Source organism: Thermobia domestica, chromosome 13, assembly GCF_964235325.1.
Source record: "Thermobia domestica chromosome 13, izTheDome1.hap1.1, whole genome shotgun sequence".
Lineage (NCBI taxonomy): Eukaryota > Metazoa > Arthropoda > Insecta > Zygentoma > Lepismatidae > Thermobia > Thermobia domestica.
The window spans coordinates 53,144,995-53,171,784 of record NC_137466.1 but is presented as its reverse complement, the minus strand read 5'-3'; the positions used below and the strand labels follow the sequence as shown (position 1 = coordinate 53,171,784).

The following is a 26,790-nucleotide window of genomic DNA, read 5'->3' as shown; positions in this document are numbered from 1 at the left end:
GTTTGGAGGCTAAAGTAGAGTAAACAGATTTCTAACAATATTTTGTTTCAATCCTGAACCAAATGTAAAATTGGAGCTTTCCCTTTCTTGCACCGACGTCTTCAATTACTCTAGTTGTTTTATAGAACTACTTTGCAAAATTACTGTAGATCAAATAGTGAAGTGTAATTTACACAACGATAATAAAAACCGTGAATTATTATCTTTTATAATTTCCTTTAAAAGTGTGTTTCGTTTCATGACAAGGAACTTTTAATTATCCGGATGATCTATAATCAAAACAGCTAGTTGGAATTTAATTTTCAATTCCATTCTGAAATGTATATCAGGATGAATCCGAGATATCAGTGATTGAACATATCCAGTTAGAAGCACTTGTTAACACGTACATTTTATTCAGTCATGTGTTCATTGCTCACTATATATGCTCAGTGGCATCTGAAAGCAAAATGCGATAAAGTTGCATCGACAAAACAACTTTCGTTCCTCTCCTTCTTGTAAAGTTAAATAAAATTAAACATATCAGAACTGATGTTGAAAGTATTAACGGTAATGACGAGTTGGGAATGAAGTGGTCTTCCGTATTGATATCTACCATGTTACAAAGAGAGAGAGAGAGAGAGAACATTTTTGACAAAAAAAAGTATCTATAACAGTTTGGTTTCGTAAAGTATATTGAAAGTGTACTTCACTTGCAGTAATTTCTAAATACTCACTTGAACTAAGCATAGCACATTTCTACCTAGCATTTACAACAGACTAGGAAACAATATACATAGAGGTACCCGATAACTGCAAAATCTGAATGTACTCAATTTTTTTGGTCAATAAGAAGTGTTTGGTAGCCGATGGTCATAACCAGTAACACAGATGTAAACGATCAGACCAGCAAAATATAGAAGTTCACATTAGTGATGGAGCCATTTTTGTTTCTGTGATGCAGGTGAAACATGGAAGAGTCCAGAAATCTCATTTAACAGGTAAAGTTAAAACGTTATAATTTCTCCGAACTGTCAGATTTATCCTCCTCGGACTACCTTGTCCATAAAATACAGAAAACAAAATAATTTGCTAATGCAAATGGTATACGGCAGGAAGTCCGTCAGTGAGTAATGTCGAATTACTTCAATAGCAAGGGTCTGCGTGAAGACTTTACGAAGTTTCAACAGGAAAGCACAAAAATCCTGCGAGTCACACTGGTCATTCCTGAAACTTCCATGTTTCCATCATGATCTCACACTTCTAATTACATTGCTCTCACTTATCCTCAAGAAACTACAAAATCTGAAGGACCAATTTGTATTACAAGGCTTTCTCTCAAAAATCCTGCACAAATATTGAAAAATAGTGGTAGAAGAATTACGTCGTTATCACTTACATCTTCACTAAAGCACTTGGACAGTCCTGTGTTGACTCAATGTGGTCGGTTCTTCTGACTCTACTATACTATTGATATCGTCTATCTCACATTTAGACGCACGAGAAGCGTATTTCTCCGTAGGACTTGCAGATTCCGATGTTCCATAGCCTTCGTCTACACTTTGGTTTTGAACTTTCTCTAGGAACGATGACGTTGATGGGCTGTAATTAAAGATAAAATAAATTATTACTTTATGATTTTTTTTAATATGATCCCTATAATCCCTATAGGATAATAATATAAACCCTATTGCAGGGCTCATAGTGGTCTGGTCTCTTCTAAATAGTTTAAAAGTGACCAAAAGCACATGAAAAAGTGACCATAATCTCAAAGAGTACCTTTAAACTTGATACCAAACTTGGGTATATACTTGTGTTTAGAGGTTTATTATTAATTACATATTTGCACAGTTCTAGAACAATCAATAAACACAGAAGGGCTCTCAAACCTACCTTGAGAGTTTAAGCATCCACCAACCACCCACTATGCTTCAGAAAAAATAAAAGGCTGAACTGAGAATAAAGCTGACTTGGTTCACATGTAACAGCACAGCTGCACATGTCTGCAAGTACTGAAGTTTCCAGAAGAATATTTCTTTTTCCATTTATTTTTATAATATTTTTCTTAAAAAACTGCCAATCCAAAACATAAATCACACGAAAAAATTACTGTACTCCCCCCAAAGTGACTTTTAGTGACAAACTTGGAAAAAAAAGTAACTTTTAGTAAGTAACTTGAAAAAATAACTTTTAGTTAAAAAGTGACTTGCTATGAGCCCTGCTATTGATACTTAAACAACAATTACATTTCACAATTTTGAAATATTTTCACACTAAAATGCTCAAAATTCAACATTATTATTACCGTTAAATAGAAAAAAATAAGTTGTATACACATACCAATCAATAGATCTCATCAAGCTGAATAAAATGATATTGGTGAGTGTAAATTCTCATGCGCACTTTTCGAAAAAATAGAGAAAACATTTTTTTAAATGGATATTGTACGATTACCGCGTCACCTATAAAGATGAAACTGATATTGAAATATACTCTCATTAAACTCTTGATTATGACACTAACAACAGTACACTGTTCGATTAATAAGACATAGCACCAAATTATGATTTAACTCAAACTTTGATTTTCGGTTAATTATATAATAACGTCCAAAGATGAAACAAACACATCAACCGATCACAAAGAGCTAAAGTAGATTGTAGGAAATACTTTGAGGGGAAGTTCATATGCGTAGTTTTCAAGAAAATCGAGAAAAAAAAATGTGTGGTGTTGTAAAGTACGTTCTTCGTCTTAAAAATATCGGATATTTTTTAGCCTGTTGAACCACATTACTTATTTATTTATTTAATTTCATGTTGTACATGTAAAAATATACTATTAAAGTGACAGATTCTATGTGTTGTTCTTTATCTTCACTGTGACACACTAAGCCTAGCCTTAAGTGACGGACATACACCTAACAGTGATACACTTACACTCCTATAGTAAGAATGTAGTATACGAGGTTTCAGCAATCAGTCACAGCAGTTCGGCTAGCATGAAGTACTGAAAACAACAAATTACATCATTCAGAGCGCCATATAATTAGCCAATGATACAATCAGCTATTGCAAGTAGTAAACGATGCGATTAGTTACGACTGCAGCCGGCAGGGTTGCTAATATCACTTTCGTTGCATTGTGGGAACGATCTGAATTTCAGTTGGGTATATAGGGACAGGTGGATGAGGGTGATCAGTGCTTATACTTGTAATGGTCCTAATTAAAAATCGACAAGTTCGAGTGAAGTCTAGTACGTCACAGTACATGATTACGTGATATAAGGACTTGACGTGACATTATATTACATTGGTGGAATGAAAATGAAATGAAATCTATTGAGTTTTACGTCCCACGGTATGCCGCTTAGGCTAAAGGAGACGGTGATGATGAGAAGTGAATCAAATGAAGAAAGTGGGAGGAAATGGCAGAACCCCGAGAAAACCCCAAGAACGGTGTTTGTCCACCACAAAGTGCACACGGTGCGAGCTGGCATCGAACCACGGACCCCAAGCACCGGAAGTGAACGCTCTACCACTGAGCCACCGCGCCCCCCACTGGTGGAATGAGAAAGTGGGAGAAAACGGGAGCATTCTGAGAAAACCCACGGACACGTTGTTGTTCACCATAAACTTACTTGGCCGGGAATCGAACGAGGGACCCCACGCACCAGAGGTAAGTACTCTACCACTGAACCACCGTGCGCCCCGACGATTGGTAGGAATTTTTTTCTTCAGCAGAGACGATATGATATGAGTAGATTGTAGGCCATTACTCGGATTTGCAACTGAATTAAGTACCCTCCAGGGATCGAGCTCCGGATCATGTGGACAAAAAATATGTGCGGTAGCTACTTAGTCCTGACTACAAGGAGACGAATTTGACAGGTATCAAACCTAGGTGTGGATAAATTTAGTATACAAACATGTACTTACGAAACAGGAACTTCAACGACGCGAACTTCTTCAGCAAGTTCAACAGCTGACACATCATTTGGATCTACCACATTGTCATCTCTGAGTCCTATAAGATTCTTTTCTATTTCCTGCCTGGGGAGATTTGATTGCAGCAGCAAATGAAGAGCACGTTCTCCCAAATATACGGGAATTTTTATTACACTGAAAGAGAACAATATTACTAACATAAATAAAACAATTAAGACTATATACTGTATTTCGCTCTTATGTTTATATAATAAAAACTAAATATTTCTCTTGGCTGCACAAATATGACACACAAGGTGTATTATCACTAAAATTTTTTTAAAAAAATCTTAATAAATGGATAGAAAAATGAAAATGCACCTTTAAGAGGAGCAATTCTCTGCGCTGTCTAAAATATTTCAAGTTTAGCCACACCATAATGTTTGTCTAGTTTATGAAGCCCAGATCTACGCAGCAGTTTTTGCTGAAACTGCTCAAAGGGAAGAAAAGTACGGAATAAAGAAATGAAACGTTAAAGAACAGAGAAAAAGAAGCAGAGAAGCGAGCTAGGCACAATGAAGGAATGAAGATAAATGTTGTCAGACTGTACGTAGATGGGAGTTTATTGGAGGAAGGTAATACTAATGGAATGGATAACATATTCATTAATAGTTAGATTACGTTCCCGATAAAGATTTCGTAAAAGAAAGAAGTAAACACTATAAAGAATGAAACAATGACGACCACAAAGCAATATATACATATATTCAAGAAATTATAGAAATAGCATATTGGAGGATAGGACAGTAAACTTCAAGACTAAACGAGAATGGGTAATAAAATGCTAAATTAAAAAAAAATAAGATTTTATAGGAAAAAAATGGACTGGAAAATGGTTAATAATCATCTGTGAGAAAAAATATTTTATAGTAAACTTACCTGCGCAAGAACGTTTGTATATAATTGCATCTTTCTTCAAGAGATGACGGGTCCGTACTCCACCATGCTCCTACTGCCAGAGGTGGTGGTTTTCTAAAATAAAAAATGTTAGCTTTAAGTAGAAATTGGAAATTCCGATTATTACTACACATTATTCACTCATAGAAATGTATGAACACATTCAAATCGAAATTTCAATGTAAACAGCATTCAGACTTTAAAACAAAATACTACATGTGTTTGATTTCATGGAATAAAACTTAAATCTTTCTGCAGAGTGCACAACACATTCGCTAACAGTTTTAACGTTGATGTTTCGATGAGACTACGATCAATACAGAATTTGATATTAGCGTTACATTTATAATCTGATCACAAAGTATTCGTATCATAATTAAGACACTCTTGTACACATTGTAAGGCGAGAAAGTGAACAGTTCAAAGTATTGTAGTTAATACATATGAAGACTAGACGCTGTACTATTAACTTAATACTAGTAACATATGTACACTGCTGATTCACAAATTACAGTAAAAGGCCCCATAAGCACCGAAGAATGTGAAACATGGACCTCGACTTAGCATGAAACCCGAATCGAATAGAGAATCCAACCTGCGTTTTGCACTCAAAAGAGGGGACGCTTACATTTCAACACGAGAAAACCTGTATAAAAGTGGACTGAAAAAGGCATTATCTTAAAAGTTATTAAGCTACAGTGTGGTTTTATGCTGGAGAAAAACATTGAAATTGACTACATAAATGTTATAAAGGGATTAACATAATGGGTTAATTATTATTGACTGTTAATTTGTATTCTTGCCTATGCCTTGATGCAGACAGCAGTGTCAGTTTTTTTTCTTTCTTTCTTTCTTTCTTTTTTGTCCATAACAGAGAACAGCAAATTACCTGCTTCTTCACGGCCAGATATAGTCAACTCCTCGTAGTTATAAACTTAGCAAATGCGCCTTCGGCATATAAGAACCTAGTTCGATTCCAAATGGAAGATCTTGTGATAATCATCCCACGTTAAGCTATAGGTTCACACTTCATATAACCTCACTGCTGAAAGGGACGCCAAATTCCAACAAATCCTACTTCTACCGTCTGCGTGATGAGGTGAGATCAGAAAAGCCGAAATTTTATGTTGATGTACTAGTGTTTTCGTGCATATTCGAGCACAATATTATCTTGCCTTACGCCCGCTCCGGGATTCTTTCTTCAAACTCGTATCGTTTTAAATCATTGTTTTTGCATTTGGCTGAACTTTTAAATTTGACGATATTTGGATCTATTATGCGATGCACTGGATTATGGAGGATTAAATTAATAAATGCCATACCCCAACTCATATTCACTAAAATGAAATCCAAGAACGAAAATAAGCGAGATGAACACGCTCAGATTTAGGATTTAAAAGATTGATAGATTGAATGATCCATATTCATGTCCTTGGTTAGCAACCAAATTACAGTACATAGGAGAGAGCTACAGTTTATTATAGAATCTAAATGACTAATGCTGAACCCAGACATGTCCACTCGCTACTAGACCAGCGAAGGGGTTTTCAAAAGATCGAGAAACTTGTTTAAAAATGGTAATAAGACAGGCCAGATAACGGTTCCTTTATATTCAAAAAATTATCTATTCATTTTTTTTATATATATCAGGTGATATAATTGATATGAAATTTTAGCATGTAGTTGAAGCTCAAAGAAAAACGTGCCATTTAACACTAATTAATCGCATTATTTCTTTGTTGTTTCATATTCCATATTTATTACCTTGCAGGATGATGTTGCTGAAGTACTCTTCTCAGCCAAGTAAAATCTTTGAAACTTCGACGTACTTCTGATTTTGTAAGGGAAAAGGCAGGATGGTTTGTCTGTAAAAACAAAAGAGAAACCGCTATTATATACAATAAATAAGATAAACAGTATGAAACTACGACTAGTAAACTAGTTCAAACTGGATGTTATCAAGGGCAACCTCCTGGTACTTAAGATTAGATATATATTTTATCTTACACAAACTTATACACGGCTAGCCGAAAGATTTCGAAATCCAAAAGAATTCGGATGAATGAAACATAAGACCCATTTTATTTACAAACTGCTTTATCACCAAAAACAAACGAAAGTGCTAATGCGCAGTAAGTTTAACCTACAATTGAAATATAGGCAGTCTTTGGGTCAAGACTAATCTTAACATTTATAATGATGATAGTGAGTTGCTCTCGGAAAGCAAAATTGAAAACGGGAGATTCAATTCGCTTCCAAGAAGAGTAAAGGTGGTTTGATCATTACGTTAAACTATTACTCTGTCTCACATATTGTTCAGAATTGGTTAATCTACAAACCAAGGGGACCAGAACTTTTACTTTCGAAAACGGGACGCATACGAATAGGCAACGGGAGGGGGGAAGGGAGTGACTTCCACATTGCATTTTGGGATTCAGCAGTGTTTTCAATTTACACAATACACAAGTAAGAATGATAACACAGCGTTTCTAACTTAAGTACTACTCAAAAATACTTTTAACTACTTCAACACTCAGAATTCCCCTCAATTCCCACTTGAACCACAGAACACTCAATTTTCATTTGAATATTCACAAGTTCTAGGCAAGACTGAACCTTCCCAATGAGTGTTGGTACGGAAGAGTGTAGAATTAGCATTGGTCATTTATATTTTGAATAATAATTACGGGACACTTGGGTCATGTTTACTTAAAAACGGGACATTTAGGAGTCCCGTTTGAGAATCAGAAAAAAAAACGGAACAACGGTTGAAAATAAGGAACTGTCCCGGCTAAAACGGAACGTCTGGTCACCTTACTACAAACAGATCTATCAAATGTTCTGAATTTTTTTTTCTATTGTATTTATACATGAATTACTTGCTATAACGAATTATCCATGAAACTTCCTTCTAAACAAAAAATAAACATTTGATGTAAATTTAAAACGTATATCATGATGTATGTAGTTTAAGAGAGAAGCAAGTTTAGACATGAATTATTTGAATGGTTTCAGTTGCCAGTCTTATCTGCTATCCAACAACTACTTGATAGAGAAACGGCATACAATACAGCTCACAGTCAGTTATGTATACACGATATTGATACAATATTGCTTATCAGGTTCTAGATAATTGAGCACTGCGACAAAAATAATCTATAGTAAGAAACGCAACGATCAAAGAAACTATCCAGCATTAGCTTTCTTTATGTGAAACTACCTAATTACTACTAACGTAATTATTTGTTAATGTATGCTACAAGATACATATTCTAAATTAAGATTAACCTTGTATCCCAAAAAATGTATTACATATATTAAGTTATTTCAACCCCATCTAAAATATTTGTGTGAAATTAGGTGGAAAGAACATGTGTGTGTTTTAACAGAAAAAATATTTTCTACCGTTATTAGTGGCATGCCTTGTACAGTCAGCGACAAAAGTTATTTCCGTCTGATGAAATTAGTTTCGTAAATAACTTCAGAATGGAAAGTCAATTTGAATACAGTTTTCAGTAAATTAAAAAGAACGTAATTTTCTGAACGTTCCAGCCTTGAAACAACTCCTAATAGTTGAACATACACTGTTCCAGCCGTGAAACAGTGTATGTTCAACTATTATTCCCAAAATAAATTTTACCAAGCAGAAAGAACTTCTGTCGCTGTCTGTACAAGAGATTTACGATTTAAACGCTTATAATTCTTTTTTCAAGAAACGAAGCTCTAAAGAAAAAAATGTGATTTTTTTTTAAAGTTTTTGTTCATTTTGTTAATTTTGGTGATTCAAGAATGTCCCCCATGTGGATCAACATTCAACAATAACACATGATACAACCTAAGTATATAATTTTAATTTACTACGGGTTATTCCCCCCCCCCTCCCGAGTTAATATCAAAATTGGTAGCATTTTCACAAGCTATTTCCAAACAAAACTAAATTTTAAATTACACTATCATTATATCCTCTAGTATTGTCAAAATACATATTTTACGTAGTAAGTTTAAAAAGTTGATATTACAACTTTTACTCCATCAATATGCAAATTAGAGGTCACAATTCTGTCAATTACCTTATTTCTGTCTCGAGAAAGATGCAATAAATAAAAAATAATACTAATAAACTGGCCACGTAGAGAGGTAATTCATGGCACCCCAGTACAGCAATTATTTGAGCAATCATTATCCACACCATGATGCATGATCTACATGCAGGGTTGGCAAAAACCATGGTTTTTATTGAAAAAAAAACAAAAAACCAGGTTTTTTTTGGTTTAAACCAAGTTTTTTTGGTTTGAATAATGTACTCTATGTATTTATATTAGATATGGACAGAAATTAGTTTGTTTCGTCTTGGTGTTATTATGCAACAACAAGGTTATGCTGGAAGGGGTCACATAAGCTTTAAATCGGAATCCAAATCGCTTCTCGACTTACATCCAAGAGAAATTGTCCATTTGGACACGAAACCGGGACAAATTGGTCACAAATGCGATTGCCGACTAACTCACGAAGGACTCCTGATAAAAATACGTTGTACTGATCTTTACATAGGCGTACTTGTTAATATAATTGTTAAGAGTAATTTCAAAAGGACAAAAAATAAACAGTTACACAAGTAGAATTATATATAAACCGGGAAACTCCCGCCTTAGCCATTGGGAAAATCCTGTTATTACTTTAAATGTATTTGTATGTAAAATTTTAAGGTCAACATATCATAATCACTACGCTAAAACTGAGGTATTAAATTACAAATTTGATATGTAGATATCATTCAATAAAATTAAAACAAAGTCAAACCCAAGTTGATGTTGCATGCTACGTAGGCAGTTGATAAATTTTGCCAATTTCTATCAATAAGAGGCAAGCTTGGCTTCTTTATAAAACAACAGGAATTCATTCAAGTAGAAATATATAATTTTGTTTCATTTCGTATGTTTAGACTTAACATCCTTATGAAATACCAAGGTTATCACGAAGAAGACTCGCTTAAAGGGACACCTAGAATCGCTACTTGGTTTATACCTGAAAGATGGGTTGTGGTTGGACCGAGAATTAAACACGGACCCCTTGATTAAAAGGTGAAAAGTAGATAAACGTAATGCGGATCGTTTGATATGTGGAAACGTCACCATTAAGTTCACACGATTTACAGCATTTATCGCTTATATATATATACCATGGTTTAAACCAGCCAACCCTGTCTACATGCATTGTAACTTCATATTAACCAGCATAGGTTTGATTGTACTTTAAAACATTAAAGATTAAATTTAAAAATTTCTTAAGTTCCATATTCTTAAGGGGAAAAAATGTTATGCTATAGAAAAAGTAAAGTTTTTAGTTCAAAATACCGCAAATTAAAAAACAGCATTTCTTTTATAAAAGGATCAATGTAGTTTTTATTTATTCTATGACAATCTAAAACAGGGTGGATTGATTTAAATCAGTCTGATTTAAATCACGATTTAAATCAAGATTTAAATCACTTGATTTTTTTAATAAAAATCGTTGATTTAAATCAAATTCCGAAATAAAATAATTTAAAATGAAAATAAGTAAAATTCCGTTTCTGTTCTGTTATTTCGGTTACAGAAGTTAATAATCATAATACAATGAGACTCAAATGTACAGTATGTACACCATAGTATGAAAACAAGTGTCGTGCACAAGATGATTAGGGAAAATCCGGTTTTGAACGGGTAACGGAGCAATGCTGCTTTCTCCTCTTCGTAACAATGGGTTTGGGTTTTTAAATCGTTAACTATTCCAATGGGGAAATCACCATCGACATTTAAGACGGAAATTCTTTCGCGTGCGCGTCTGCTTGTTTGGTCCCAGATAATAGGGCGTATTTAGAGGGGTCCTATCCACTCTCCGATTTTTTTTTAAAGATTTATAACTTTAGGCGAAATTTATGCATTTCGTGCCTTAAGCTATTTCCAATTTTTTAAAAATATGCCCCCTACCAAACTAACTTCATATCAGTAACTTTTGTGAAAAAAGTGACATTTTGATAAACGTTGCTATACTTTTTCCTTAATGCTTAATATTTAAATTATATTACCTATCTTTATTCTATTAAAAATCGAATCTTCATTGCTCGATTAAAAAAGTATCAATAAACTTTTTTACTTCGTTTTATTTTTTTTCAAAATTGAAGGCATTGTATAACATGTTACATATGCTTTCACGCCTTTCTGCGTCGAGACATAGTATGTGATGACATCATAAATTTAAAAAAGATATTTTTTTGTTATGCCTATTATTCTTATTTTTTGGCGGGTTTACATTTTGCATTCAAAAAACTGAAATTTTACACAGTCGTTCAGTGGACTTCTTAGTATTTTTCAGATGTTTTCAGATCTCTGCTTAAAAACAGGGGGGTCTAGAGGGGAAAATGTAAAAAAAAAAAATAAAATAACAAAATAGCTTTCTCCGGTATTCAGATGGAGTCATGAATGGTACCGTTTGAAAGGCTGTTCTATTCTGAAGAGAAGGACGTATGAACCATGATCCTAGGATAAATAGGGATGTTTCAGGAAACTGTTACCTGAGATCCTGTTTTATACGGGAATCTAGGGTATTTGGGGGATATTTTTCGCGGGCTTACTTTTGCACCTAGAAGATTGAAATTTTGCACATTTATTCAATGTACCCCTTAGTATTTTTCAGTTTTTCAGATCTCTACCTTAAAACAGAGGGTTGGTCCAGAGGGGTAAAAAGTAAAAAAGGATATTTTTAACAGAAAATCTCTTTTTCGTGATTTTTCCGCCCCAGATACACGATGGAGACATTTGAATGGTACGATTGAAAATCTTTTATATTACACATCACGACCCTAGGATAAATAGAGATGTCTGAGGATTTTTTTTTTATTACATGCGGGTTATCTGGGGCATTGTGGGGATGTTCTTAGCTCATTGTTAAATATTTTCCCCGCCCTTACTATTCAAGATAGCTTGGGATTTTATACATACATTTAGTACACCCCTTAGTATTTCCCAGTTGATTTTGAGATATGTGCGTTAACACAAGGGAGTCCAGAGGAGATCAAAATTTGAAAAAAAAAATCAGAAAGATCCCATTTTCTCTCAAAATTTCCCGCTTCAGGGACATGATAGGGAAATGTGAATGTTACCGTTTCAAAGGCTGTTCTATTCTGAAGAGAATGAGGTATGAACCATGATCCTAGGATAAAATAGGGATGATGATATAGTTGCTTATCCATAATTTTCCCTCTAAAAGAGCCCAAATTTAAAAGTGTTAAGAAACATTGTTTGGGATTAACAGAGGTTAACAATTCGGGATTAATTGAAAATTCAACCCTAATACTTTCACTTAAATGGCATAATTAGCATTCAATATTAATTCCTAATGCTTTTTCTTCAGTTCGCCACTTGTAATTTACGAGAAGAAAGATTTGATTTAAATCAAAAAAATCGATTTAAATCAAAAAAATGAACAAAAATGATTTTTTTAAAAAAAATCATGATTTTTTTCCACCCTGATCTAAAATAATGAACAGAGGCTATGGCATACCCTAAATACGTTTCCTGCATTACCCAACATAAAAGCCATTAACTGGAAGAACCAAAGACAATGAGAAAAAGTATAAAATTACCTATTCTCCATAACCATAACGACACACAAGAACTTTATCTCCTATCAAATGGATCTATGGAAAGTAAAATTAGTATTTTTTTTTCTTCCTTGATAAAACAGGAATAGCTTTAAATATGCAAACAATGCATTTGGCTAGTATTTCATTTTACAGTCATTAAATGTAACTATCTGGGCAAAATATTACAGAAACCTTCACCAATTTGAATATTTCAGTATACAGGGGGAAGAGGGCCTATTGAAAACCTAATTTTTATTTCGGTAAGTTTCAAATAAAATTATGTTAATAAATTTCGATGTACAGTGAAACAAGTGAAGTACCGTATTTAGTTAAGTTCGTTGTTCTGAGTAGCTTCGAAAGTAAAAGGAAATACAAATCTTAATAGTTCAAGATTCTGGAAAATGACTAGAACATTGTTGCTTTTTTTTTTCTTTCTTTCTTTCTTTCTTTCTTGTCTCTCTTTACTTCCTAGTGGTTTTACGTACTTTCTTTTGTTCAATTATTGATATTTCCAACTCTCACATTTTAATAATTAAGACACGTACTTGCTAAACAATGTGTTAAAAGTTATTTTTGAGAATTAAAAAGTAACTGTAACAATCCATAGTACATAAGGGTTAATATGGGTATATAAGCACCCCGTACGGGCCCAGAGAGAGAGCTAGGTAGAACTTCTATCCATTCTGAAAAATACAAGCTTGAACTTATACAAGCAGTGATCAACTGAAAACCTGTAATTTTACATTATCAACGGTTTCGTTCTCCATTCTTACGGTACTGTGACATACAAAACAGCAATAATTTGGTATACTGGTTCTCATGTTGTAACGTTATTGTTATCAAAGCTATGTACATTTATCATACACCAAGCTAAAAACAGTAAACAATAAAGCAAGAATAAAACAACAATTACACAACAACCATGTAACTATAAACGCCCCCAAGAATTGTAGGCCTTTAAAAAAAAAAAAACTAATATTTGAGTAAATACGATAATTCTGTAGTTTGTTAACCAAACTTACTTCGCAATATAAACGAATAAATTTTAAAAATCTAAACAAAATTAGTTTTTATCTGCGTTAAGTTGCTTGTACAGGTCACAGATGACGAGAAGAACCCTAGCAGAAGTAGTGTGACGTAGGTATGGGCTCGCCCACTTTTCGCACGGGGTTTCAAATGACACGACGGAAAAGCATACATATAACTTGCTAGCAGACGACATCTAAGTATAGACCACACCTCAAAAACCGAAAATGGACTTGACCGTGTCGTTGACCTTTCCCCGCTGCCCTGTTTTAGGGTTCTTCTCGTCATTTGTGAGCTGTACAAACTTTACAATCTAAAATTTCTAAGTATACTGTCCTAAACATCATATTGGTTACCCTATTATTATTCTGAACATTTTACAAATGAACTCACCTCAATTTTTATAGAAAACGTTGCTGAATCTCCGAAGAAAATGCTGCCACAAATTTGCGGGTTGTCAACATGAAGTCTCAAATATGGCTGTAAACAAAAAGTTAAATATTATAGATATGCAAATAATTTACAGCTTGTTAATACATCACGCTACAATTTCATAGGCATGAGTTGTTACAACCACCCCGAAGACCAGTGGTGCCTCCAGAGCTTTATAAGAGAGATGTCACAGCGGGAATGGTAGCGAAACCGGCTTTACCTTCCTTCCTCGCAAGCCTATTGGGGCTTCTAGTGACTCTTGGGAGGTACAAGTATTACAGAAGAAAATAACCAATTGCATAATAACATATCCAGTATGTTTTTACAGACTAAAAATTACGAACCCATTAAGACATCATAAAAGTGCAATTTGAAATCGATACGAAACTTACGTACTCGTGTAACTAATGGCAAGAAGTTAACTAGCTTCATTTCCCGTATCTTTATAGCATTTATTTACTTGTAAAACAGGGACATGATCATACTTGCATTTCCACAATGCATTGAAATTCAAGTATGTATTCGATTTCAGTCGTTTCTAAAACAAATGAATAATTCATTCGACCATTTATTTTTAGCACAACGACGTAGACCTACTACTTAATATAGAATCAGAATCACACGTGCTCCTACCAGAAACTGAATCCCGGGATTCCACATCGTAAGATGTGTATATCTATAAGAAACGCCAAAATATGCACATAGCTCCGCAAGTCTACCGAGGACCAAATTTACCGAATCCCTTCGATAAGTGCTGCCTGCTTTAAACATACCTTACACGACAAATGACCCAAATGAACGATAATTCTGACCTTCAGGCTAATAAAAGCAATAAAAATTCATGTTTTTGTAGAATATTTCTTGAAATCTTATTTTTCACAATTTTCTTATTCTCTGTTTATTCGTGTTTTATAATTATTTATCTTAATTACAAGTGTAACACAGATTTGTCAGTGGCTTCACATGCCACACTTTTACAGTAATATTTCAGTTTAAAATGCACTTCAAGAATATTCACTCGTTCTTTACATACTTTTTAGAAAGTTACACACATGCATTAAGTGTTAAATTTCGAAATCCTAAAGTGTATTTAAAAAGTATGTTTTTTTTCTTTCTTTCATGATAATTTATATATGAAAGTCGCAAAGCAAGTACAATCCTTCATTGAAAACCTACTGTGGAGCACTCTCTCACCCTTGAAACAAAGACTCATTCTTTCTTCCGCGAGAAGCACAAAAAATCCTCCGAGACCCTCCCCCTTGCGTGCAGCGAGCGACAGAGCTTAGACTGAGGCTACACCTTACTCCCTTCTCTGTAGTTCGCAGCAAAGAGGTAGAAAAAGAAATTTTGTCACAAAAATTTTGTGAATACCTTGTACGTAAGATCAGGAGTTTAAAGGGCTCTTCTGTGGCAGCAGTGTACGCCAGAAAAAGCCAGGTGAGAATAAGTGAACAGAAAGTAACACCTACCATTGTGACTTTCACTATATTGCCATCTCTCTCATGGAGATCAATATGCGTTGCGAACTCCAACAACTAATATTTTTATTTCATCTTTCCTCATTTGCATATACCGTAGGAATAAATACCCACAACTGTTTCTTTTTAATATTTTCCTCGTATCAATTGGGAAGGCACGTTGACATTGTGACTACAAAGTAAGAAAGCATACTCTAGCTTTTATATATGCTTTGCGATAGGCAAATTTTGTCTCAAGCATATAAAAATAAATAAAAACCTTAAAAACTGGATAAGTTATACCTCTGCCCATACAGACACTACGAAAAGAATCACTACATTACAAAGTGCTATTCAAGAGACTAAATCAGACTAATACGTTTTCAAGAGTAATACATTCTTGTTTTATACGTTTGAAGAGAAGTAGCCACCTTCAGCATGCCTATATGAACTAACTATATTTAATTCTACAATAGTGTTAGCCACTAGTCTGTAACGATTTTTTTTTTAACGTTCAATGATTAGGCACGCATGAATCGATAAAGGACATCAAGGCTAACAATTTGATATTGCGAGGGTAAATTCTTACATCTACTTTTCGAGAAAATAAATATAGTGGTAGAGCGTTCACCTCTGGTGCTTGGGGTTCTGGGTTCGATCCCAGCCCCCGCCAAGTGAACTTTGTAATGGACAAACACCGTGTGCGTGGGTTTTCTCGGGGTTCTCCCGTTTCCTCCCACTTTCTTCATTCAACCATTTCATTCATTTCTCATAATCACCGTCTCCTTTAGCCTAACCGGCATAACTGTGGGACGTAAAACTCAAAGATTTCATTTTATTTTCAAGTGTCACTAGTGATGTGTGTGTCATAGGTTAGCCATCCCTGAATTCCCCATGTAGTATATGAACACAAAGAAATCTCAATGTGCTATACAGAAATGAAAGTATTTACAGGGCCTATGATGGTTTAAGACAAACATTTTGAGTTGTTACTAACAAAGAGAGGTTACTGCCGGCCAGATGATTTTAGTTGGGTGATACCAGTAAATCGGCGCACATAATAGTTATTACTAAATTTCTAATCTCTAATTTCTTAAGTTAAAAACTGGTGAATTCAGCTCTAGAAAGCCAGAAATAACTAACTGCTTTATGGCTCGAAGCGCTGACCATATGAAGCTGTATGTTATCTGGCCGGCCTCATTCTTTTGTGACCTGTAACGTCAGGAATTTCAATTAAAGAATACAGACAAAGGTTAGGTTTGATAAAAGAATTTAACTTCTCTGATTTTCGCAGGATATCCTAAAGATATGAAAGGTCCAACTAGAAACTATGATTACTACGCAAGAGAAATCACTACACAAATAAAAATATACACAACATTAACTAATGAACCTACTGTAACAGTAGACTTTAATAAACAAAAGTCCTTTTCAAAAGAAGCAAAATAATTATGTACCTCGTCAATGAAATAGTATTTAGAGCGACATCCACTTCTTCCACACGTATGCACCATCTTGAGATTTCACACACACTCACTACAAGTAATGTTACTTGATGAACGATCTGCCACGAACTGACGCAAATAAGCATCTGCTTGACTAATTCAAGAAATATAAAGACCTCTGGCAAAACATTGGAACGCGTGCGCCATGTTTTTATAGATAAGCTCTTTTGATGAAAACAAGACCTCTTTTTACAATGCACGTGAGTCCGGATTTTACTTGTTCAATATCAAAGGGCAATCGGGAACGTTTTCCTTATCGTACACTGTTATTGTTGAACTTCCGTCCTTCACTGAAGATTTGTAGTTTCAACACATTTTCAATAAATACAAATCATGTGATGCTAACATTACTTCACAATAAACACTGAGTAACGATAACACTTGTGTACGATCACTGGCGCGCCACGTTTATAGTAAAAACAAAAACGGTCTGACAAAAATTTCAGCTCGGTATGAGTCATGTGGTTCTGTTGTGTGATTGTGATCTTTAAACCTCTTGTCTATTAAGTTAAGAGACCTCTATTTATTTTGTCCACGATATGTTTGTTAGCGATGGTCTTAAGAAATAACTGTTCTCACGAAACATGTGCATCCCACGTGATCTGCCGGAAAATATACAACTTTTCTTGGAAATATTTTGAATTTATCACTTTTTCCTCCAACTGCAATGATTACAGTGTAAGTTTAACTCACAGCCGAAGGGTTAAGGAAGGCAGATATATAGACACGGAGTGTGTTTTAAAAAAAAACTCAAATATATACTAAAATGTTGATTTTAACATAACGTACAAAAAAGAAAGGATTATACTTATGAATATATAAGATTTGACAATGAAAGTCGTACTGAAAATGATTAATATTTGAATTCCTGAGATTTTACTTTTATACAATATAGTACAAGAACATACTATGAACTAAGTTTTTATACGAATTTATTTTGGAATCGCAAGTAACAACATAGGACCATTTTAAGCTATTAGCAATTTCTTTAAGAACAAAAATCAAACATCTTTTTTTAAAAAAATCTGATAAAGCTTGCATTGTATCAGGAACATCACTCAAACATGACCAAACTACCAAGGGCGCCCATGTTGTGGTTTCCAAGGGGGGGGCAAGTATAGGCGATGTTTCAAATAGTTTCAAATTTTGCTGTAACTAATGTAAAAATTCTATTGGGTTTTCAATATTCCCAAGTACAATTTCCTCTTAGGGGGCAAGCGCCCCACCTTGCTCCCCCCTGATAGGCGCCCTTGCTGAAACTACGTGTTTTTTAAAATAGCATTTTGTCATATTAAAATCTAACAAACTTCTGAATCACATCTTGTTCTATTATTTAAACAAAAATTTCCTCGAGCCGTCGAAGGCCCGTCTTCTTCCGCCGTACATTATACAATTGTGGTTTGCCATTTAACCTTTTAAAATCAACCAACCAACATGTGATCAGAATAAGAAGTAATTTGGCTGATATTTACATGTACTTAATTACAGTGTAAGCGCGTGTTATGCAACCCTTGTTACACAAAGTATTTACACATTTATGAAAACATATCTTGCTCTCCCTCTCTCAAAAGTCATTTATCATTGTTCCAAAACTTCCAATATCTTCGAGAGCTACCAATCGTGTGTGAGTGAAACTTAAATATATAACCTAGGATATATATATATATATATATATATATATATATATATATATATATATATATATATATATATATATATATATATATATATATATATATATATATATATATTTCAGGGCCTTTTACGTACAAAAGCTTTATACAGGAAAATTTCGGGAAAATTTTCCGATTTTCGCCTGAAATTTATTGACCATTACACATTCATATAGTATAAATCCAAAGTTTACATCATTCTGAAGACGTTGACGTATATAAACTTCAAATCTACGATAATTAGAATACGAGTAGGTGCTTCTTAAGTGATTTTTTTTATTTAAAAATGTCGAAAATTTCGGAATCTTTTTCCGTCTTCATAGGTATAAACAGTTCATTAACTAAACTTGGCAAAAATTAGTTTAGGATTTTTTTTGGGGGGGGATATACTTGGTGTTAGGTTATTTGACCGTAGGGCTCCGCCAGAACGCTCAGTTTGTTATTTTTTTTCTTTCTTTTAGGAAATTTTCCCAATATCGGATTTCCCCGAATTTATGGATCGTGACGTAAGTCTGGCATTCGAAAGCACGAATTATTCCAAAGATAATTAGGTACGAACCATGAATCTATGGGTAATTTGGGTAGGAGCACCAGCTTCCTAAGTGAAAGCCTAAAACTGACTTTAAAAAAAAAGAAAAAGAAAGAAAAAAGGTTAAAGAAAAAGTAACTGTAATACATAAAATATGTAGAACTCTTGAAATTTACAGAAAGAAATCGACGTTCACACTTCATTCATTACAGCCAAGGTTATGAGAATCATCAGCTATTGAACTTTTTTTTTTTTCTTGCTTTCCACCTACTGTACTGAACCATACGTAAGTAATTACAAGGTCAAAACAGTGTGACGCAAACTTTTCATCGTTTCCAGTGACGTTACAAGCAAGATGGAAAAAACATCGCGGAAGTTTATCAGAGTTGCAACATATCGTAATATTCCACAATTTACTTCGGACAACTTTTATAATCTGCTAAATTAATGCCATTTCAATCATTCAAATTTTCACTTTGAACTCTGAATCTTGCACCATACTTGATAATATGCTACCTAGGTAGATTCATACTCTGTATATTGCGAGTTGAATTCACGGCGCCTACTTTCCAGAATAAGGTTGTTCGCCATGCACCAAGAGAGCTTTTTTGAAAAAGAAAACGCTTTTTGATAATTTTAAAATTCTTATTTAAGTATATCATCATTATCATCTTGTAGTAGACTCTGCAATTAAAAAAAGTAGCTTTACAACACTCATGAGCAAGGGCGCCCATATTGTAGTTTCCAGGGGGGGGGGGGCACGTATAAGCGACGTTTCAAATATAGTTTCAAATTTTGTTGTAACTAATGTAAAAATTCTATTGGGTTTTCAATATTCCCAAGTACAATTTCCTCTTAGGGTGCAAGCGCCCAATCTTGCCCCCCTGATGGGTGCCCTTGCTCGTGAGTCCTATGTTCAAGTACGGGGCAGGCTATTCTTTGTTGGTTCTTCGAAACTGAATTTCATTAGTTGCCAGTAAGTGTAAGTTATGGAATTAGCATATCACTAGGGTTGTGTTGGTTGCCTAACCATCGTATCAATTTCTTGAAAGTTACGTATCCTGTGCGTTGTACGGGTTGCCTATATTCAAATTGGCAGACATGAAAAAAAAAAATAAACGAAGAAATGGTACAAATTCGTATTTGTTTTCGTATACAAGTTCTCTTACATTTCGTTTTCCGCTCAGAAAACACTTCATTGTGAGCTTTAGACATCCTATTAGAACCTAATTCAAGTCAATTTACAAAATGAAAGTCATAAACGGCTATTTTGGGTATGGTGTTAGTTTAACAAGTTTATTATTTAACAATTTATTTATTATTTTATCGTGTCAATATATTTGAAATAGGGAATTTGAGTATAGTGTTTTTAACCTTCTCCTATTCGATTTTTAACGAACTCAATAAATGCTATACTTATAGATAGATAATAAACTTATTCCGCGTATCCTCCTACATAAAAAGGTGATTTTTAGCCCCAAAATAGTTTCGGTTTATATAAATTCTAAGTGATAATTTTCTTTTACTAAATCATCATCATCATTTTGTTCCACTAGTACATTTTCACAACAATTATTGCTAATACTATTAAAATTTTCACTAAATCATCTTTCTTGTAGAACAGTACACTAATGGCTTTACAAACAATTCAATCGAACTAGAAAACTCATAGTGTCCACCGATATGCCCTTTTCTTTCCCATTGACTAATCGATTATCTTTGACTATTGAATTTATCTTATTGATTTCCCTTCGAAATACAGTATAAAATTCTTTTTTTCGTGTTATAATGACAAAAGAAAGGTGAAACGTTTTGTCGTTAGTTCATTAAAGTTGAGATGTTCAATGAAGACCAAAATTTCGAGATGCCAAGTGACTTGAAAAAGCCTGCAAGAATGAGTAAAAATGCTTTGAATTTTGTTCCTTTCTGGTCTGTGTATAATTAAAAACAAGTTGCTCAGCATACCATTTCGTTAAGTACTTAAAAATTACCATTATCGAAGTTTGATGTTGCTCGCTTTTTATTATTTTTAAAATAAAAAAAAACAGACAATAAAGCTATGGACGTGTTTTTTTCATGTTTCAATACAAAACTACTTTCTCAAACTTTTAGTTTGCAACTCTGCTCCTCATTTTCCTCCACAAGGCCAAAGAAAATACTGTTGCATTGTTTTTATCAACATCAATAATGGCATTTAAATGAAATTTATAGATAACTTTATAAGTTTATTCATCTTCCAATTCCCAAACATTAATTAGTAGGGTAAACCAAAAGCATAACAGCAATTTACACATACGGTTGGTACCTTGAACATGGTTGTGGTTGTCTTCGAGTCCAGAAGAAACTGATTTTAAAAGCATAGTTTTAGAAAATAAAGCATAAAGCATAAAAATATATATAGCATAATTCTTGGAAAATTCTGTTTAACTGCAAGTTTAACATACTGTACTAATATTTTTTAAAATCAATATTTACAATGCAAAATCATTGAGAACATAACAATGCAACAGCGAAAAGCTTATTTTTATTTCTGTAAACTTTTCGTGTAGTCCTTTGATGTGGAGAAAAGAAAAAGGAAAAGAAAACTTTCCGCCAACAATGAATAGTACACAAGAACTCCACACTATATTGTTATGTGTACTTCTTGAACTTGAGCATTTTCTGAATTCTTTTTTGGTGGCATCTTTCTCTTTCTGTATATATGCACCTCTAAGGTGCAAACAAGTGATAGGAAAAAACTGACTCGAGTAAAGGGCCATTCCACGCGAAAGTGAGCCTGAACCCAAATTTTCGAAAACTGTCAAAACCAATGCATTTTTAGGTATATATGAAGTAAATAGATCGAAATTTACTTTTTCACAAAGAAAAACTTATTTATACTTAGAATTCACGTAAAGTTTTAAATCTAAGTTGTTAATTTGTAACATGTCAGCTGCGAGGAATTTTTTTATTCTTTTTATCGGCAATATTTTACGGTATATTGTGCATGTTTGGCTGAAGGAACTTCGAGCTATTCAAGATGCTTCTTTTTGCTACAAGCTGCAGTTGAAAAAGTGTTTACAGGATAAAAATTGTTAATAATATCATTAAAGATATAAACGTCAACTTGAGTGTCCTGCCCGTGACAGAAAACTACTAAAAGTTATTGTACTGAATTACTAAATTTGAGAATGTGGTTCGTACTTAGTAGAAGTAACAATTTGTACGTGCACTTCACATTTACCAAATTTAATGCTAACAATATATTTCGCTTTATTTCAATTCGAAAACTTGTCCTGCCCGTGACAGTGGGCATGCCATTGATGGGAAAGTTTGTGTACATTGGTTATTCATGATAGAAAATGATTCCATGTGTACTAAAATAAACGTTTCTAAGCAGGAACATTATTTACTTAAATAGAGGATTATTTATTACTGAAAGTATGATGTTTTCACTTTAAATAAGTGCCATATAAATATTATCATTAGCGTCACATTTTTGTTCGTTTCAAAGGAGAAGTGGATGAGACTGGAGTACGCACAAAAAGGCCAGTATGGAACTTTGTGAAACAAAAGAATGTAATTGTAGAATGTGCTGCTGATTTCGTAGCAGCTTTAAGCTCTTCGTTTCAAAATATATATGTTTTACTACTATCATCAGCAGAAATTTAAAAAAAAAAAAAAAAACCGACGCATTGAATAAAAGACGGGAAAATGCTCTTGTCAGTTTAATATCTCCAATGAAAAGTTTTTTTCAGCAATTAGACAGCGAAAATTTGATAGTTCGTCGAACTTTTAAATCAGAGCTTCATCCGTGTCAAATCTTTAAATTTCTAACAGAATTTTTTTTCTGATTCTGAAAATGATGATTCCGAAAGCCTTGAAGCTATTCTGTGCGACGTTTTAGGTTTACATCTTAACAAGGCTTGTGTTAGACCAGCTGTTGAAGATTTAACACAAGGAACATTTTTGTTGATGAAATTTTTCTCTAGTGGACAGAAAAAGAAAACATAGACATGCAACTATCGCATAAAGCCCAGTGGAAAAGGACGAAGTAGTCAAGGAAATTCATATGAAGACCGTAAGTGATTGCGGTAAAATTTTCAAGACTGTTGAAGATGTGTCTTACATGCATTTCGATCAAATAATATCTGTGATAACAGCAGTGCTGTGCTGTGGGGTGAAGGGGCAAGCGGGATGACGGCCCCGGGCGTCAAAGTAAGGGGCGGCAAAATTCAGGAGGAAAGAATAAAAGATATCTATATAAAATGGAAGGAAAAAAGTATTAAAAAAGTGTTCAAAATCAAGGAAAAGCAGGGTATATTTTTGAAAATTTTCTTACGCGTCGCGCCAACCATGGTGACGCTTTGCGGCTGGTCTGTCAACCTCACTCATTTACGGGGGCGCCGTCACCACTCATCGTATACTCTCGCCCCGGGCGCTGATTTTCCACGGCAGGGGCACTGGATACCAGCACCTATTTTATATACTGTTAGACAGTGTTTTGTACGAATTTCCCTACAAGGTGGGTCTAAATGGGCAAATAAAACAATTTCCAAAAGTGTAGGTGGTGAGAAATAAGTGTACGACATATTATTTATATGTGATAAAAGCGAGCTTCAAGTAAAGTAAATACAATTATTTGTGTACATTGCTATAACAGAACAGCAGAAATTGACTTATTTTCGATTTTATTTCATTATTGAAATCATTCTTATTGAGATTTTGTGTGTTGATTCACACGGTGTCCTGCCCGTGACACAGTAAAGTTACTTTATTTTTTAATATAAATATTTGGCAAATTTCTCTTATGTGGAGTTCGTTAAAAAAATTTCATCATTTATTCATTTCCGTTTAAATAAATACATTTTGAGGTAAGAATTCACAGTTTTGCAGGGGCGTCATTTAGGGAGGGCAGGAGAGGGCAATTGCCCCCCCCCCAAGAGTTTGAGAAATACATATACTTTAGTCGATTGTCTACTAATATACTAGTACAAAACGTGAAAATCTTATGTCGGTGGTGCTCTTGCCCCCCTCAAACGAAGCCTGAAATGACGCTCCTGGAGTTTTGTAACATTCACTTGGTGTGTCGAAAGTCACTTCTCTTTTTTGTCCCCGCCCGTGACAGACATTTAGGAATTAATATTTTCTACTCTAAACAGAAAAAAAAAAATACTGAAAACATCAGCTACATATACTCCTCATAAGTCTGCCTGCTCATATATCATACAATTATATGTTGTACTATTATGTATAGCAGAATTTATGTTGTACTTTTAGAAATATACAACTTTAAAGCATCAAAAATGTAGTGTAAATGTCCTGCCCGTGACGATGGAATGGCCCTAAAGCATATCTCTTTACAGTGCATTAAGTAGAAAGTTCATTAAATATGAAAGAAACTAGTTGCATAAAATATTTATAAATACTAGATCAAGATATTTAGAATATTTAATGTATAGTAAATATTAGCATATATTATCCCCTTCGCTGGGTTGAAATAAATAATTTAAATGCACACTGATATTGCTTATTTTGGATCATTTTAATGTATGTCATCCCTCCTCATCCCCCAAGTGTCAGGGCTGAAAATGGACTTAAACAGCATCAGAAGTGTGACTGTTCATTTCGGCGACCGCAAGAACTATAGATTCAACAGTAGTATCTGTCATTGTTGACCATATTATATATATATATATATATATATATATATATATATATATATATATATATATATATATCCCCCACCCCTATGTTGCGGGCCATGGCATCGGAAGTGTCACCGTTCATCTCAGCGACCTCAAAAAATATGGACTTCGCACTAATATCTGTTATTTTCGATGATTTTTAAATATCTCTTCCTCCCCCAAGTTGTAGGTTTGAATTTGGATTTAAATGGGATCGAAAGTACCACTGTTCATCTAAGGGATCCAGAAAACTATAAATTCAAAACTGATAGTGGCCATTTTCAATCATTTTTATATCTCTTTCTTCCCCTCCTTCAAGTGGCGGGGCTGATTTTAGATTTAAACCGGATCGGAAATGTCACTGTTCATCTGAATGATCTAGAAAACTATGGATTAGACACTAATATTGGTCATTTTCGAACATTATTGTATATAGCTCCCCCTCCTACTTGCTGCGACACACATCAGAATTGTCACTGTTAATCTCAGGTACTCCAAAAACTATGGATCAGACACTAATATTAGTCATTTTCGATCATTTTTAAATGTTTATTCCCCTCCCCTACCATCAGGGCTGAACCTGGATTCAAAACAGCATCAGAAGTGTCACTGTTGCTCTCATCGACCCCGAAACTATGAATTAAACACTAATATCGGTCATTTTTGGTCATTTTGAAATTTCTCCCCCCTCCCCTACGTTGCACCATCAAACTGAATAGCCTAAAGCAATCCCTGCCCTTAAACTCATGTATGTTGAAAATTTGATTGAAATCGGTCGGGTGGTTCAAGAGTGATGGTCACAAAGGCAGTCTTTTTTTTTACATTTATCTCCCCCTCCCCTACGTTGGCTCGTCAAAGTGAAACGATAAAAAACTCCCAAGGTCCGCCCTTCATATATGTTGAAAATTTGATCGAGATTGGTAGGGTGGTTCAAAAGTTATTAGGTTTTATTGATACGACCCCGTCCCTTCCCCCTCCCCTAGAATCTACCGTTAAAGTGAAATTGACATATGTTTTCAGATACGAACTTCATGTATCTTGTAAATTTGATTGAGATCGGTCGGATAGTTCAAAAGTTATTAAGTTACAAAAATAATCAATTTCAGTCTTATATAAATTGATTTTTATATATCTCTTCCCTCCCCCTCCCCTAGGTTGCACCGTAAAAGTGAAATGACGAAAACATCCCAGGTCGAACCCTATCTATGTTGAAAGTTTGATCAAGATCGGTCTGGTGGTTCAAGAGTTATTGTTTCATTTATTTTTATAGATTTCTCTCCTCCGCTCCAGTAAGTTCTACCGTTAAAGTGATATGATAAAAACCACCTCAGGTGCGAACCTCATCTATGTTTATTTTTTTAAAGATCGGTCGGGTGGTTTAAGCGTGATAAAGTCACAAAGACAGTCACTTTTATTTTTACTTTTTTTTTTACATATATCTTCCCCCTCCCCTCCCCTTCGTTGCACTGTAAAAGTGAAATGAAGAAAACACCCCACGTCCGAACTTTAAAGTTTGATTGACATCGGTCGGGTGGTTCAAGAGTTGTTAAGTTTTATTTATTTTTATATATCTGTCTCTCCCCTCCCCTAAGTTCTACAGTTAAAGTGATACGATAGAAACCACCTCAAGTCTGAACTTCATCTATGTTGAAAATTTGGTTAAGATCGGTTGAGTGGTTTAAGCGTGATGAAGTCACAAAGACAGTCACTTTTATTTTTACTTATTTGACATATATCTCCCCCTCCCCTAGGTTGCACCGTAAAAGTGAAATGAAGAATGCATCCCACGCCCAAACCTCATCTATGTTGAAAATTTGATCGAGATCGATCGGGTGGTTCAAGAGTTATTAATTCACAAACATAGTCACTTTTATTTTTATATATTTCCCCCTCCACCCCCTCCCCTACGTTGCTCCGTCAAAATGAAATGATAAGAATCATCCCAGTCCCAAACCTCATCTATATTGAAAATTTGATCAAGATCGGTCTGATGGTTCAAGACTTAAGTTTTATTTATTTT

At 34.3% G+C, this 26,790-nt stretch overlaps 1 protein-coding gene across 2 annotated transcripts in view; it reads right to left on the bottom strand.

The window, feature by feature from the left end:
- Positions 1-726: 726 nt before the first annotated feature.
- LOC145668150 (sorting nexin-10B-like) overlaps positions 727-26,790 on the bottom strand; it is a 61,246-nt gene continuing 35,182 nt past the window's right edge. The window contains exons 1-6 of one of the 2 annotated variants that reach the window (XM_081735734.1): positions 16,855-17,273; positions 13,902-13,988; positions 6,623-6,723; positions 4,841-4,933; positions 3,914-4,096; positions 727-1,581 (exon numbers count right to left, since the gene is read on the bottom strand). In XM_081735734.1, the coding sequence (XP_081591860.1) occupies positions 1,386-1,581; positions 3,914-4,096; positions 4,841-4,933; positions 6,623-6,723; positions 13,902-13,988; positions 16,855-16,911 (717 nt within the window). In that variant the 5' untranslated portion in view covers positions 16,912-17,273 and the 3' untranslated portion in view covers positions 727-1,385. Of the gene's footprint in view, positions 1,582-3,913; positions 4,097-4,840; positions 4,934-6,622; positions 6,724-13,901; positions 13,989-16,854; positions 17,274-26,790 lie in introns of those variants that run through there. The other variant, XM_081735735.1, reaches the window with a different exon arrangement.